The following is a 12,706-nucleotide window of genomic DNA, read 5'->3' as shown; positions in this document are numbered from 1 at the left end:
GTTCATTTGCACACTGATAACTATCTTTATCTTTAATCAAAAGTATACCGAAAGCAAGATAACTAACTTATTTAGTGAAACACATTATGTGCAAAAGGGCCTTCAGTAGATATTTATTATCTTTAGTAAATATTCCTAGAATCAGTTAGACAAAAGGCTCAGCTTTTTCAAGAGTAAGCTAAATAACATCTGTTATCACTAAATACATATTTGAATCAGTTTCCTTAATTAAAATTTCTATTAAAGTATGTGGCCAAAATTATATCACATTGTGAGTTAAGAAACATAAAATGATTCACAAATGGATAAACAAAAGAGAGACAATTTGCTGAAGTACCATGAAACATAAACTGGCAGAGGAGAATAATTTATATTTGAGATCCTCTTAAGACTATACACTGGCAATTGTGAGATAATAGAAAACATATATACTGGTCTCTACTCCTGGTTGCTGGCACAGAGTTCCTAAAACCGTCATAATTTCTTAAGTGATAAGAGCACTAGGAGCATCTTTTGTCCTAATATTTGGTCTTTGACCCCATTTCCTGACATAGAGTTCCTAAATCCTTTGTAATTTCCTGGGTGACAGCAGTGTCTTTTGTTCCACTGAGGTGACTCTTTGTGGGCTCCTGGATGAAGTCATGATTAGAAGCTTGGAATTTCCAGCGCCACACCACATTCTCCAAAAAGGGGAGAGGGCCTGGAAATGCAGTTAATGACCAACATGCCTACAAGATAAAGCCTCCACAAAAAGCCCAAAATACGGGGTTCGGGGAGCTTCCAAATCTAAGAGGAAAGAGGTCATGAGAATCTCTGATTTGAAGTGAAGTCAGACAGAAGGTGTGGGTAACCTGGGGACCTACTACTTGCAATTGGCATCTGAAAGTGGGAGCAGTCTCACAGGAATGAGCCCTTAACCTATGAGATCTGATATATCTCTAGATGGACAATTGTCAAAGCTGAGTTAAACTGTACACCAGCTGATGTCTAAAGAATTTCTTGGTATGGGGGAATAAAAAACCCACACATCTGGTGAGCACGGTAGAAGTGCGAGAGTAAAGGAGAAACACAGGATTTCCCAAGAGTAAACAATACAATAAATTCTAATAAAATACTAATAACCAATACTCACTACCAATCTCAAAGAAAAGATATTTAGAGCCCCAAAATGGCCATAATTAACAGATTTCACAGAGCATACGAAAAGTAGCACTATAAGCAGTGAGGCAAGTACATATTGGCAAAATAGTTTTAAAACCTGTTATGGTCATGGCTCCCTTTTTCCCATTCTATTTCCATTCCACTAATCTCCTTGTTTCTTTTAAGAGCTAGATTGTAACCCAGAATCTGCTCTCTATTAGGGAGAATAGGAATCCTGGTTCTTCTATGTGTTAGCTTGGTAAATGGTTAAACTTCAGTTTTCTTCTATGTCAAATGGAAATAACTACCTAAATAACAAAATTACTGTGAGGTTTAAATGATGTGAATGTTCCTTAGCTAGTACCTGGTTAATAAGTATTAAAGGTAAACTTAAAAACATAAATACATAAAAACGGAGGCTTTCTCATTACTGTGGAAAAGCAAAAAATAGGACAAAGACTTAAATAGAAAAAAACAGGTCAGTTTTCTAATGTAAGAAATGTAGAGTACTGGGGCGCCTGGGTGGCTCAGTTGGTTAAGCGTCTGCCTTCAGGTCCTGGGATTGAGCCCCACGTCAGGCTCCCTGCTCAGTGGGGAGTCTGCTTCTCCCTCTGTCCCTTTCCCCCACTTGTGCTCTCTCTGTCTCTCTCAAATAAATAAATAAAACCTTTTAAAAAAAAAAAGAGGGCACCTGGGTGGCTCAGTCGTTAAGCGTCTGCCTTTGGCTCAGGTCATAATCCCAGGGTCCTGGGACCGAGTCACACATTGGGCTCCCTGCTCCACGGGAAGCCTATTCTCCCTCTCCTACACCCCCTGCTTGTGTTCCTGCTCTCGCTCTCTCTCTCAAATAAATAAATAAAATCTTTAAAAAGAAAGAAAGAAAGAAATGTAGAGTATTTATAATAACCATAATCATTATCTCCGGGATTTTTCCATTTATATAATCATCATCATCATCTCTACTATGTGCGAGACAATATGCTTGGCACTTTATAGTACCTTACCACTGTATTTTTATAATTCATTAAGAAGATATTTAATACCATTTTCCAACAAGGAACTAAAATCCTGACCAGGCTGTAAATTAAGTATAGGGAGAGATCTTGTCTGTTTTATTCACAATCACCTACCAGATGGCCTGGTGGATAGCAGGCATTCAGAAACATGTATTAGATATATGAGTAAATGATAAAGGGAAACTCAAAACAGTTACTTGCTGAGATCACACAGCAAATAGTGATATCTGGATTTAAACCTGAGTCTGGCTGACTCCCAAGCCATGCCTTTATTTAGTATGTCTGAATTGTAGAAAGTCCTCATCAAATAAATGGATTAATAGAAATGACTAAATAAGACAAGAGCATTATATAAAGCTGAAATTCAATGAATTCCATAAACAGAACCTAAAGCAGTCTCAAAGGTAGAAACTAAAAAAAAAAAAAAACAGCAAATGGTATAGTGAGTAGAAATGCTGAAGAAAGATGTAATGGATAAAAGAACACAAAGGGGGTGACCCTGGTATCATGAAGGGTAAGGGGCCTAGCAAAGATCCTTTTAAATAAACAGTACAGAGTGTGATTCTGGTCTGAAGGAAGACAGAAACAAAGGGCTATCATAATGGACTCAACAATGTAGCCAATTTATAAAAACAGCATGGAGTTGGGAGGGAGAAACTCCAGTTGCAACCACAGAGATGAGAGAAGACTGTGACCCATTCTAAGACTGTCAATGTCTTAAGAGAAGTGAAAAGAAAACTGCAAAGGGGAAAGCATCCAAATTAGAAGTAGGCCAAATTTATAAGCTAAGAAAAAACACATTAACCATTTCTAAATGACTGTTTATCCTTCTTTAAGATTTGAGAAAGAGAACATGTGTGCGTGAGCACAAGCAGGGTGAAAAGCAAAGGGAGAGGGAGAGAGGGAATCTGAAGCCGACTCCACACAGAGAATGGAACCCAAATAGGGCTCAATCTCACGACCCTGAGATCACAACCTGAGCCGAAATCAAAAGACGCTTAACCAACTGAGCCACCCAGGTGCCCCTAAGTGCCCAATTATTCCTAATTGGGGCTGTTTATTCCTAATTGGGGCAGCTAACCATATACAGTGAAGTACAGTTGCAGGAAAATACAATACATATAAATGCAAGTAATATAAAGGCGTTACCTCCATTGATATAGCAATGAGCCATTAAAACCATAGCATCTTTTGGAAAGAATAAAGAACTGAATGAAGGGGGACAGTTTAGGGCAAAAACTTTATAAGGGATCACTGAGAGGCTGAACAGTAGCCCATACACAGAGTTCTATAAATTAGTGATCAACATTCCTAAACTATTTTCTTGGGGGAAGGACCAAAAAAAAAAATAAAGACTCCTAAACTTGCTTGATTATTCTTCATGTACGATTTACTTAGGACTAATCTATCATTTTATAGAATTTTAGACACTTATGTCCAAATCCACTTAAGTAACTCTCTACTTTTAGTCCCTCTAGAGAAACTAAAGTCTCTCAGTAATACTTGATTGCCCTGGTCTTTTAAAACGAAACAATAATAAATCAGCAAATTTTTAAAACACCTTAGCACTGACAAAAACATCAAACAAAATAAACCATTCCCAGAAAAGCCTGAAAGGAGACAAAGGTGACAGATACTGCTACCTATTGATTTGCTTATATTTTGAAACACTTACCTAAGCAGTTTATGCCCATTTGTTGTGGCAACTTCAGCAAGGCTTGTTAGAATCTTTAGGTATTGACTTTCACTTTGCTGAGACAAATGTTCCAGAACTTGCCGCAACTAAATTTTTTACAAATAAAAAAATGTGATTATACAATAATCCATTAAACTTTATCAAGAAATTATATACCTATTAGTTTAAAAAGTATCCCAAAGCTAATTAGCTGAAATCAAGTCCTTTACAGTTATTTTGCCTTGCATAAATTCAAAAGCTAATATAGACATGACATAAAATCCTTTCAAAATCACCCAGTTTTTAAAGCAATGAAAAATGCAAATAGATAGAAATCACCAAGTTCAGGGGCGCCTGGGTGGCTCAATCGTTAAGCGCCTGCCTTCGGCTCAGGTCATGATCCCAGGGTCCTGGGATCGAGCCCCACATCGGGCTCCCCACTCAGCAGGAAGCCTGCTTCTCCCTCTCCCACTCCCCCTGCTTGTGTTCCCTCTCTCACTGTGTCTCTCTCTGTCAAATAAATAAATAAAATCTTTAAAAAAAAAAAAAATCACCAAGTTCATTTACAGAAATTTAATTCCAAACTTCTAAAATATAAGAGAAGTATAAACTCCGCAATTTTTCAGAGTAAAGATATTATAATACAGAGCTCAATAAACAAGTGATTACCAATGACATTATGATATTCCTCCTTAGATTATTTTCCCCTACCTATGGGGAAAATTCCAATTATTTTAAGCAAAAACCAAAGACCTCGGGGCACCTGGGTGGTTCAGTTGGTTAAGCATCTGACCCTTGGTTTCAGCTCAGATCATGATCTCAGGGTTGTGGGATTAAGCCCCAGGTTGGCTCTGGGCTCAGTGCAGAGTCTGCCTGAGAGTCTACCCCTCACCCTCTCCCCTTGACCGCCCCCCAACGCATGCGTGTGCTCTAAAATAAATAAATAAATAAATAAATAAAATCTTTAAAAACAAAACAAAGACCCTGAGGGCAGAAGACTCGTAGGGCTAAATAGCAGCACAAAGTTTATTAGTATATAATTCATACTTTCCTATAACGCAGACAAGCAAATCTGAATCATTAAAATATTTATAATACTAAAATTACTAGGCACATTTTAAAATGCCATATATGCCAAACATGAACAAAAAACCTGTTCATTTACAAGCTACTAGTACAATTACATTACCATGTTTTCTCGGAGATCTTCATTCTGTGTCATTTGAATAATTGTCTGGAAAAGCCTAGGGTGATACTGAATTAATACTTCACATGTCTCTCCATAGCCACCCTAAAAAAAAAAAAAAAAAAAAAAAATTTTTTTTTAATTATCTAGGTTCAAAAGAAGTTCCTAATGGAAAACTTATTTCCTCTACACACCAGTCTGACACTAAAGGTGTGGGTTTTCCACACCAAGCAATTCTCCAACTCTCTGTGGACAACAACTAAGTGTCATAAAATTTAATTCAATTCTGACGCTAACCCAGAGTTAACACAGACCCCACAGGTTAGGAGCTCAGTCTCATAAAAGTGCCCCCACTTCAGAAGACACTCACAAGTCCAGGCCACCCATACTTCTAACTAACCAACTTTAAGTCAGGAGTTCCCATAAACCACCCCCTCAGGTTTGATAATCTGCTATTTGCTGTTTGATAACAGCTCACAGAATTCAGGGAAACACTTTATTTATTATAAAGGATACAACTCAGCAACAGCCAAATGGAAGAGATGCACAGGGTAAGGTATGTGGGAAGGGGCACAGAGCTTCCATGCCCTCTCTGGGCATGCCACCATCCCACAACTTTGATGTGTTTGCCAACTCAGAAGTTCCCTGAGAACCCCACTGTATACAGGGTTTTTATGGAAGTTCCATTACATAGGCATGATCGATTAAATTATTGGTCACTGATGACTGAATTCAACCTCCAGTCCCTCTCACCTCCCTGGGAGTCACATGACTGGCTTCCCAGGCAATCAGCACCCATCCTGAAGCTATCAGAGGCTTTAAGCCACCAGCCATCTCATTAATGTACAAAAAGACATTCTTATCACTCTGGAGATTCCAAGTGCCTGAGAAGCTCTTGTGTTAGGAACTGAGATGAAGACCAATATATACTTCTTATACTATCACAGTTCCTTTAAAAGATCATATTCTTTAAAAAAAATCATATTCTTTACAGAATAAAAATCTTTGCATCCACCCTCTCATTTGAGGAAAAAAGGTGATTTTACCAGTCTCAGTCTCTATTACAAAGTAAAGGGCTAAGAATATACATTAACAACATACCTGTACACATAAATCCAGAGGCGTTACTCCATTTTTATCTGACAGATATTTAGCTCCTCGTAACAGAAGAATCTGTGCTGTGTCTCTCTGACCATGACTGTACAGAAGTAAAACCATGTTAAAAAAAATTTTTTTTAATTTAAAGTCTTTCTCTATGAATTATGGACAGTCAATATGAATCAAGAGAAGACTAACAATTTTTAAAAATTGAGAGGAAGATCTGAATTACATCCTCAACATCCAGGAAAACATTTCCCAATGTTAAATCATACCGTCACCATGTAGATAGGAAACTGACTTATTAAATCTTAGAATTGAACTTAGAACACATTACCTACAATAAATCATAACATTTAGGGATAAACAGCTACTACTCAGGCTTATGCTCCATTTTTTTCTTTCAATCATTTCCAACCTTCTTCCTACCACACCCATCCAAGTCTCTAGACCTCTTAGTCAAAAAAAACCTCAATATTCAAAACAAGAGTATATTTTATGGCACTTTAATACTTGGCAAAAAAATAAATAAAAAGAAAGGAAGGAAGGAAGAAGAAAATACAACTATCAAAATAAGAGAATGAGGGAAGGGTAGGGATTAATTATCCAAAAATATATCTAGCTTTCAACCTTCATTTTATCAACCCACTCAGTTTGGCTTCTGTTGACAGCTATTTAATCTGATCTAGAATGAACAATGCTCTTATCCACATGCCCATTCTACTTATTCTCTTTCTAGTAGGAGTAAAATTAGTAACCATCATTCTTTCAGCTAGGAGGAAGCTAATTTGAAGAAGGTAACCACTAGACTCTAGGTCTCATTATTCAGTGAGCTAATGTGATCCAAGATACTCTAGACAATAAAAAATAAAGTTACAATCCACAGACACTACAATTTGAATTTTACGAAATGCCCAAAGAAGTCATACGGTTTAGAAGAGTATCTAATCAAAAATTTGTATTTTGTAGATGACAAAAGCTACTAACTCAAGCACAGGTGAAACTAGAACTCAGATCCCTGTCTTCCAAAACAAGACTCTTCGACGATACCATTACACCCAAACCGGTATGTCATTTCCCAAAGAGAAAGACACACAGATTTCTCAGAGTTAAAAAAAAAAAAAATACCACTCATTCTTTACCACAAAATGACACTGCATAAAGTGTAATTTATAACCAAATGGCATTAAACAATTTAAAATTTCTTTAATTTAATAAACCCTACTATGAATGTGATGGCAGATATTATAGATACATCACTCTCCCAATACTTTATTGTCATACTGATTACTTAGCTTAATACAAATATCAAGAGGCCAAAACTGGCTTAAGAACAGTGCCTAATTTATTCCAGAAAACCAAGAAACCAAATAAATCAGCAATCTCTCCAAAAGCAACAGTAGGTAGTTTTACTATTGTACATCAAGAAAAGTCTTCATCAAGCATCATTTGTCATTAAGCTGGGAGTACTGGTCAACACATTATATATTAAAGCTAACAGCAAGAGTTTACAATTAACACCATTCTATTCTTTGTAATACCTAAAAATGAAAGCTAAGTGAAAAGAAACTAACTTATTAATTTATTTAGAGAGACAGTGTTATCTTTGCTACTATGCTTGGTTCTGAAAAACCCAAAACCGCAAAGCTAGTCTGTTCAACTTTAATGACATTTCTTCTATAATTATTTAATATCCATGTGTCCAATCTCTCCAATTAAACTATAAACTTCTTCACAATATATTTGTTCCATAGCACCAAGCACAGCAGTTGGCTTATAACATATATTCAATACATATGTTGAATTATAGTTTTTAGCTTCAGGTACCATTCATTTGACAAATAAGCATTAAATAAGGTAGTGTACTACAGAAAAAAAAAAAAGACCTGAATCACAGTTTATTTAGGATCTACTAAATGACAAGCATAATGCTCAGTTCTTTGTACAAAGTCTGACTTAATCCTGACACTATTATAAAATAAGTATTCATTCCATTTTTCAGTTGAAAAAACCATGACTTGAGAAAACCACAGTTACTCAAGATCACAGTTAGATGACAGAGGAGAATTTGAATCTAGGTCAGTCTAACTCCAAAATCTTTCATCTATATATTATTCAACCAAGATGAATAAACAGAGTTTGCCCTCAAAGAGTAAACAATTTAGTACTCAAGAGAGTATGGTACAAGGTGCAAGGGGATACATGCTATGAGAAAAATAAAATGGGGATCACACACAACGGACAAGATCACCATGTACAAATGGGACATTGTTGAATATATGTGGTTTTAAAAAGTCTCCAAATAATTTTATTTATCATATATAGCAAAAAGGATAATTATCATGAAGGAAAAAGAATACCATTTTGACATTTTTAGAAAACTGGAGTAATTTCTAAAACTACATTAAAATCTCATCTACGATCAGGTAACATTTCATTTCAAAAATAAATTAAAAGCAAGAAACAAGAACTAAAATATATATAAAATCTGCATAACCCAATTAGGGCTTCAAGTGCCTCACCGACAATATTGCACGACATTAAGACTAACCTGTAACAGGGGCGCTTGGGTGGCTCAGTTGGTTAAGCATCTGCCTTCGGCTCAGGTCATGATCCCAGGGTCCTGGGATCGAGCCCCGCATCGGGCTCCCTGCTCAACTGGAAGCCTGCTTCTCCCTCTCCCACTCCCCCTGCTGTGTTCCCTCTCTTGCTTTGTCTCTCTCGGCCAAATAAATAAAATCTTAAAAAAAAAAAAAAAAAAAGACTAACCTATAACAAACTGCTCAGAGTGTTGCATAAAAGATTTTTCAGTCCAGGGGCGCCTGGGTGGCTCAGTTGGTTAAGCGACTGCCTTCGGCTCAGGTCATGATCCTGGAGTCCCGGGATCGAGTCCCGCATCCGGCTCCCTGCTCAGCGGGGAGTCTGCTTCTCCCTCTGACCCTCTTCCCTCTCGTGCTCTCTGTCTCTCATTCTCTCTTTCTCAAATAAATAAATAAAATCTTTAAAAAAAAAAAGATTTTTCAGTCCAAATAACTGCAAAAATTTGCCCAATGAACATATATTCTTTACAATTCAACTATTTTTTTTTTATATTGATTGAGATAATAGTCCCTTCAAGGAAATGCCAATGCATTCTCTGGAAACTAAGTTGGCAAAGATTTAATAAGAAAGCTATAGTACTTCTAACGCATTTAGAAGTGATTTTTCAAGCACCTTCAGTCTCCTAATCTTAGGCTTTCAAGGATATGATCTGAAAACTTGGCTAAAGTGCATATAGCACATACACTGCAGTATTTTTCTGGAACAACTTATAAAACAAAGAGACGGTATTTTCTAATAGTCTTTCCTCTTCTAAAGTTTACAATTTTGAGTCTTTGGCTGTTTTATATGGCTTTGATTGTGAACTGAAAGGAGTTGCTTGGCAGTAGCTACAAATCCATGTTCAGAATCACACCTTTTTCTATTTCTCTACTGCAGATGTCTATAATTACATAAACATCTCACTAGTTTACTGTATCTATATAATCCCAGCTAACTCTCACTTTTCCTTTTTTTTTTAAGATTTTATTTATTTATTTGACAGAGACACAGTGAGAGAGGGGAACACAAGCAGGGGGAGTGGGAGAGGGAGAAGCAGGCTTCCCGCTGAGCAGGGAGCCCGATGTGGGGCTTGATCCCAGGACCTGGGATCATGACCTGAGCCAAAGGCAGACGCTTAACGACTAAGCCACCCAGGCGCCCCCTCACTTTTCCTAATAGAAAAAAGTTATCGCAGATATAGAAAATACTTGAAAATCATTATAAATCCAAACCTTTATTTAAGAACTCAGGGGAATGGGAAGCATACAACTGAAAATAAAACCAATCTAGCAATTTAAAGACTTGAGGCATTTGTAAATACTATATAAAAATCCTAGGGGTGCTTGGGTGGTGCAGTTCGTTAAGCAACCAACTCTTGGTTTGGCTCAGGTCATGATCTCAGAGTCATGGGATCAAGCCCTGCAATGGGCTCTGCACTGAGTGCAGAGTCTGCTTAAGACTCTTTCTTCCTCGGGGCACCTGGGTGGCTCAGCCGGTTAAGCATCTGCCTTTGGCGCAGGTCATGATCCCAGGGTCCTGGGATGGAGCCCCGCATCGGGCTCCCTGCTCAGTGGGGAGTCTGCTTCTCTCTCTCTCTCTCCCCCTGCTCGTGCTCTCTCTTAAAAAAAAAAAAAAAAAAAAGACACTGTCCCTCTCCCCTCCATGCACTCACTCTCTGGCTCTCTCTAAAATAAATAAATAAATCTTAAAAAAAAAAAAAAAAAAAGTCCTAAAAATAGGGGCGGCTGGGTGGCTCAGTCAGTTAAATATCTGATTCTTGACACTGGCTCAGGTCATGACCTCAGGGTCATGAGATCAAGCCCTGTGTCAGGCTCCATGCTGGGCTTGGAGCCTGCTTAAGATTCTTTCTCTCCTGGGCACCTGGGTGGCTCAGTTGGTTAAAGCATCTGCCTTTCAATTAGGTCATGATCCCAGGGTCCTGGGATTGAGTCCCACGTGAGGCTCCCAGCTCAGCAGGGAGTCTGCTTCTCCCTCTGCCTCTGCGGCTCATCTCTCTGAAATAAATAATCTTAAAAACAAACAAAAAAAGATTCTCTCTCCCCCTCTCCCTCCCAAAAAAAGTCCTAAAAACAAAGCTGCCTAAAAATGGGGGTGGGATAGGGGGGAATCATTGTGTGCCTATAGTACATATGAAAGAAAGCTAATGAATTATGTATTATGCAAAATGCCTGGAGGAAAAAAGTGGCTGGGAAATAGTTCCTGTCATAATTTTAGGTCAAAATCGGTTTGAAAATGACTCATTCACAGCAGCACTACATAATTAAATATGGCTCAGAATGAGAATATAAGTAACAAAAAGAAAAAAAAAGAAAAGGTCTGTATGGTGAAAGAAGAATCCTATTTCTCAGAATAGAAATCTTGTATAGCAATAAAACTGAGGACAACCATACTTTGTGCTCACTGAGGAGTGGAGAACTGTGCTACAGTTTAGTAGGCACTTACTAACGACTAAATGCAAAATACCCTGCCAGATGCTTTCTATAAGCCATCTTATTTAATTCTCACTATAGTCCCACAAGCCAAATAGCAGCATTTCCATTTCATAAACAAAGAAACAAAAGCTTCAGAGGTCAAGAAACTTGACTTAAGTTACATAGTTTTGGGGCCAAGATTTGAACCCTGCTTCCAAGGCTCCTTCTCCTATATATCTCAATACTTTTGGAATGTAATCCAGAATTTTTTTAAAAAAGCATATGATGATATATCTAGTAATACCTCTCAACCAATAAAAACTTACATTAAGGTTTTTTTTTAATTTGTCTATAGGGTCAACTTGTTCTCTTTCCCACATTCCTTTCCCTTTTCACTTATCAGAGAGAATACACTGGGAATAATTTATATGTTTAATGTATACCTATATCTAGATATCACAAATAAAATTAAAAGTATGCCTACAACAAACACATGATTTCACTCATGTGGAATTTAAGAAACAATACAGATGAACATACGGTGGGGGAAGACAGAGAGGAAAACAAACCATAAGAGACTTAAAAATAGAGAACAAACAGGGTAGATAGAGGGAGGTGGGTGGGGGATGGGCTAGATGGGTGATAGGTTTTAAGGAGGCACTTGTCGTGTTGAGCATAAATGATGCATCACTGAATTCTACTCCTGAAATCAATATTGTACTGTATGTTAACTAACTAGAATTTACATAAAAATTTAAATAAAAAAAGTCTGCCTACAAATGAACCATGTTCCATATCTATCATCCTGCTACAATGATAAATTTCTTTTCTTGTTTCAATTTTAATCAGACTTGCCTAACTATCTCTGTTCAAAGAAATCTAATATTTGCTAAAATAACAGTTAATGATGGGAGGGGTGCTTGGCTGGCTAAGTCAGTGGGGCATGCGACTCTTGATCTTGGGGTTGTGAATTTGAGCCCCATGTTGGGTGTAGAGATTACTTAAAAATAAAATCTTAAAAAATTAAAGAAATAAAAGTTAATGATGGGAATATTATACTAACAGAAAGTACTTCTAAAAAAACTCTTTTACCATACCTCTATGCTCAGACTAACCATAAGAATATCCACATTCTACACAACACTAATATACCTACATTTAACATTATACATGCATTATTTTATAGAAGATACTTCTCAAACATGTAATTATAGCAATTCATTCATTCAAAAACATTTACTAAGCATCTAAATGCAAACCACTGTAACTACACATTGAATATAAAGTGGTGAATAAAATTCTTGCTTTTATTGACCTTTCAGTCTAGTAGGAGAGATATACCTATAAACAAGTAAACAAACAATTACAAAATACAAAGTGTTATAAAAGAAATAATTGAGGGGCACGTGGGTGGCTCAGTCGGTTAAGCATCAGACTCTTAAACTCAGGTCTTAATTTCAGGGTCATGAGGTCAAACCCCATGCTGGGCTCCATGCTGGGCATGGGGAGAGGAGGGGAGGGGAGGGGAGGGGAGGGACGGGAAGGGAAGGGAAGGGAAGGGAAGGGAAGGGAAGGGAAG

At 37.4% G+C, this 12,706-nt stretch overlaps 1 protein-coding gene across 5 annotated transcripts in view; it reads right to left on the bottom strand.

Moving 5' to 3' along the window:
* The window catches only part of HACE1 (HECT domain and ankyrin repeat containing E3 ubiquitin protein ligase 1), a 106,144-nt gene that overhangs the window by 55,601 nt on the left and 37,837 nt on the right, over positions 1-12,706 (bottom strand). For all 5 annotated transcript variants that reach the window (XM_044917282.1, XM_021693118.1, XM_044917283.1 and 2 more), the window contains 3 exons: positions 6,119-6,215; positions 5,021-5,122; positions 3,832-3,938 (listed from right to left, as the gene is read on the bottom strand). In XM_044917282.1, coding sequence (XP_044773217.1) covers positions 3,832-3,938; positions 5,021-5,122; positions 6,119-6,215 — 306 coding nt within the window. The remainder of the gene's footprint in view (positions 1-3,831; positions 3,939-5,020; positions 5,123-6,118; positions 6,216-12,706) is intronic.

The sequence above is a fragment of the Neomonachus schauinslandi genome, chromosome 8 (assembly GCF_002201575.2).
Source record: "Neomonachus schauinslandi chromosome 8, ASM220157v2, whole genome shotgun sequence".
Lineage (NCBI taxonomy): Eukaryota > Metazoa > Chordata > Mammalia > Carnivora > Phocidae > Neomonachus > Neomonachus schauinslandi.
Note: the sequence above shows the minus strand (reverse complement) of the source record. Positions and strands in the feature narration are given on the sequence as shown.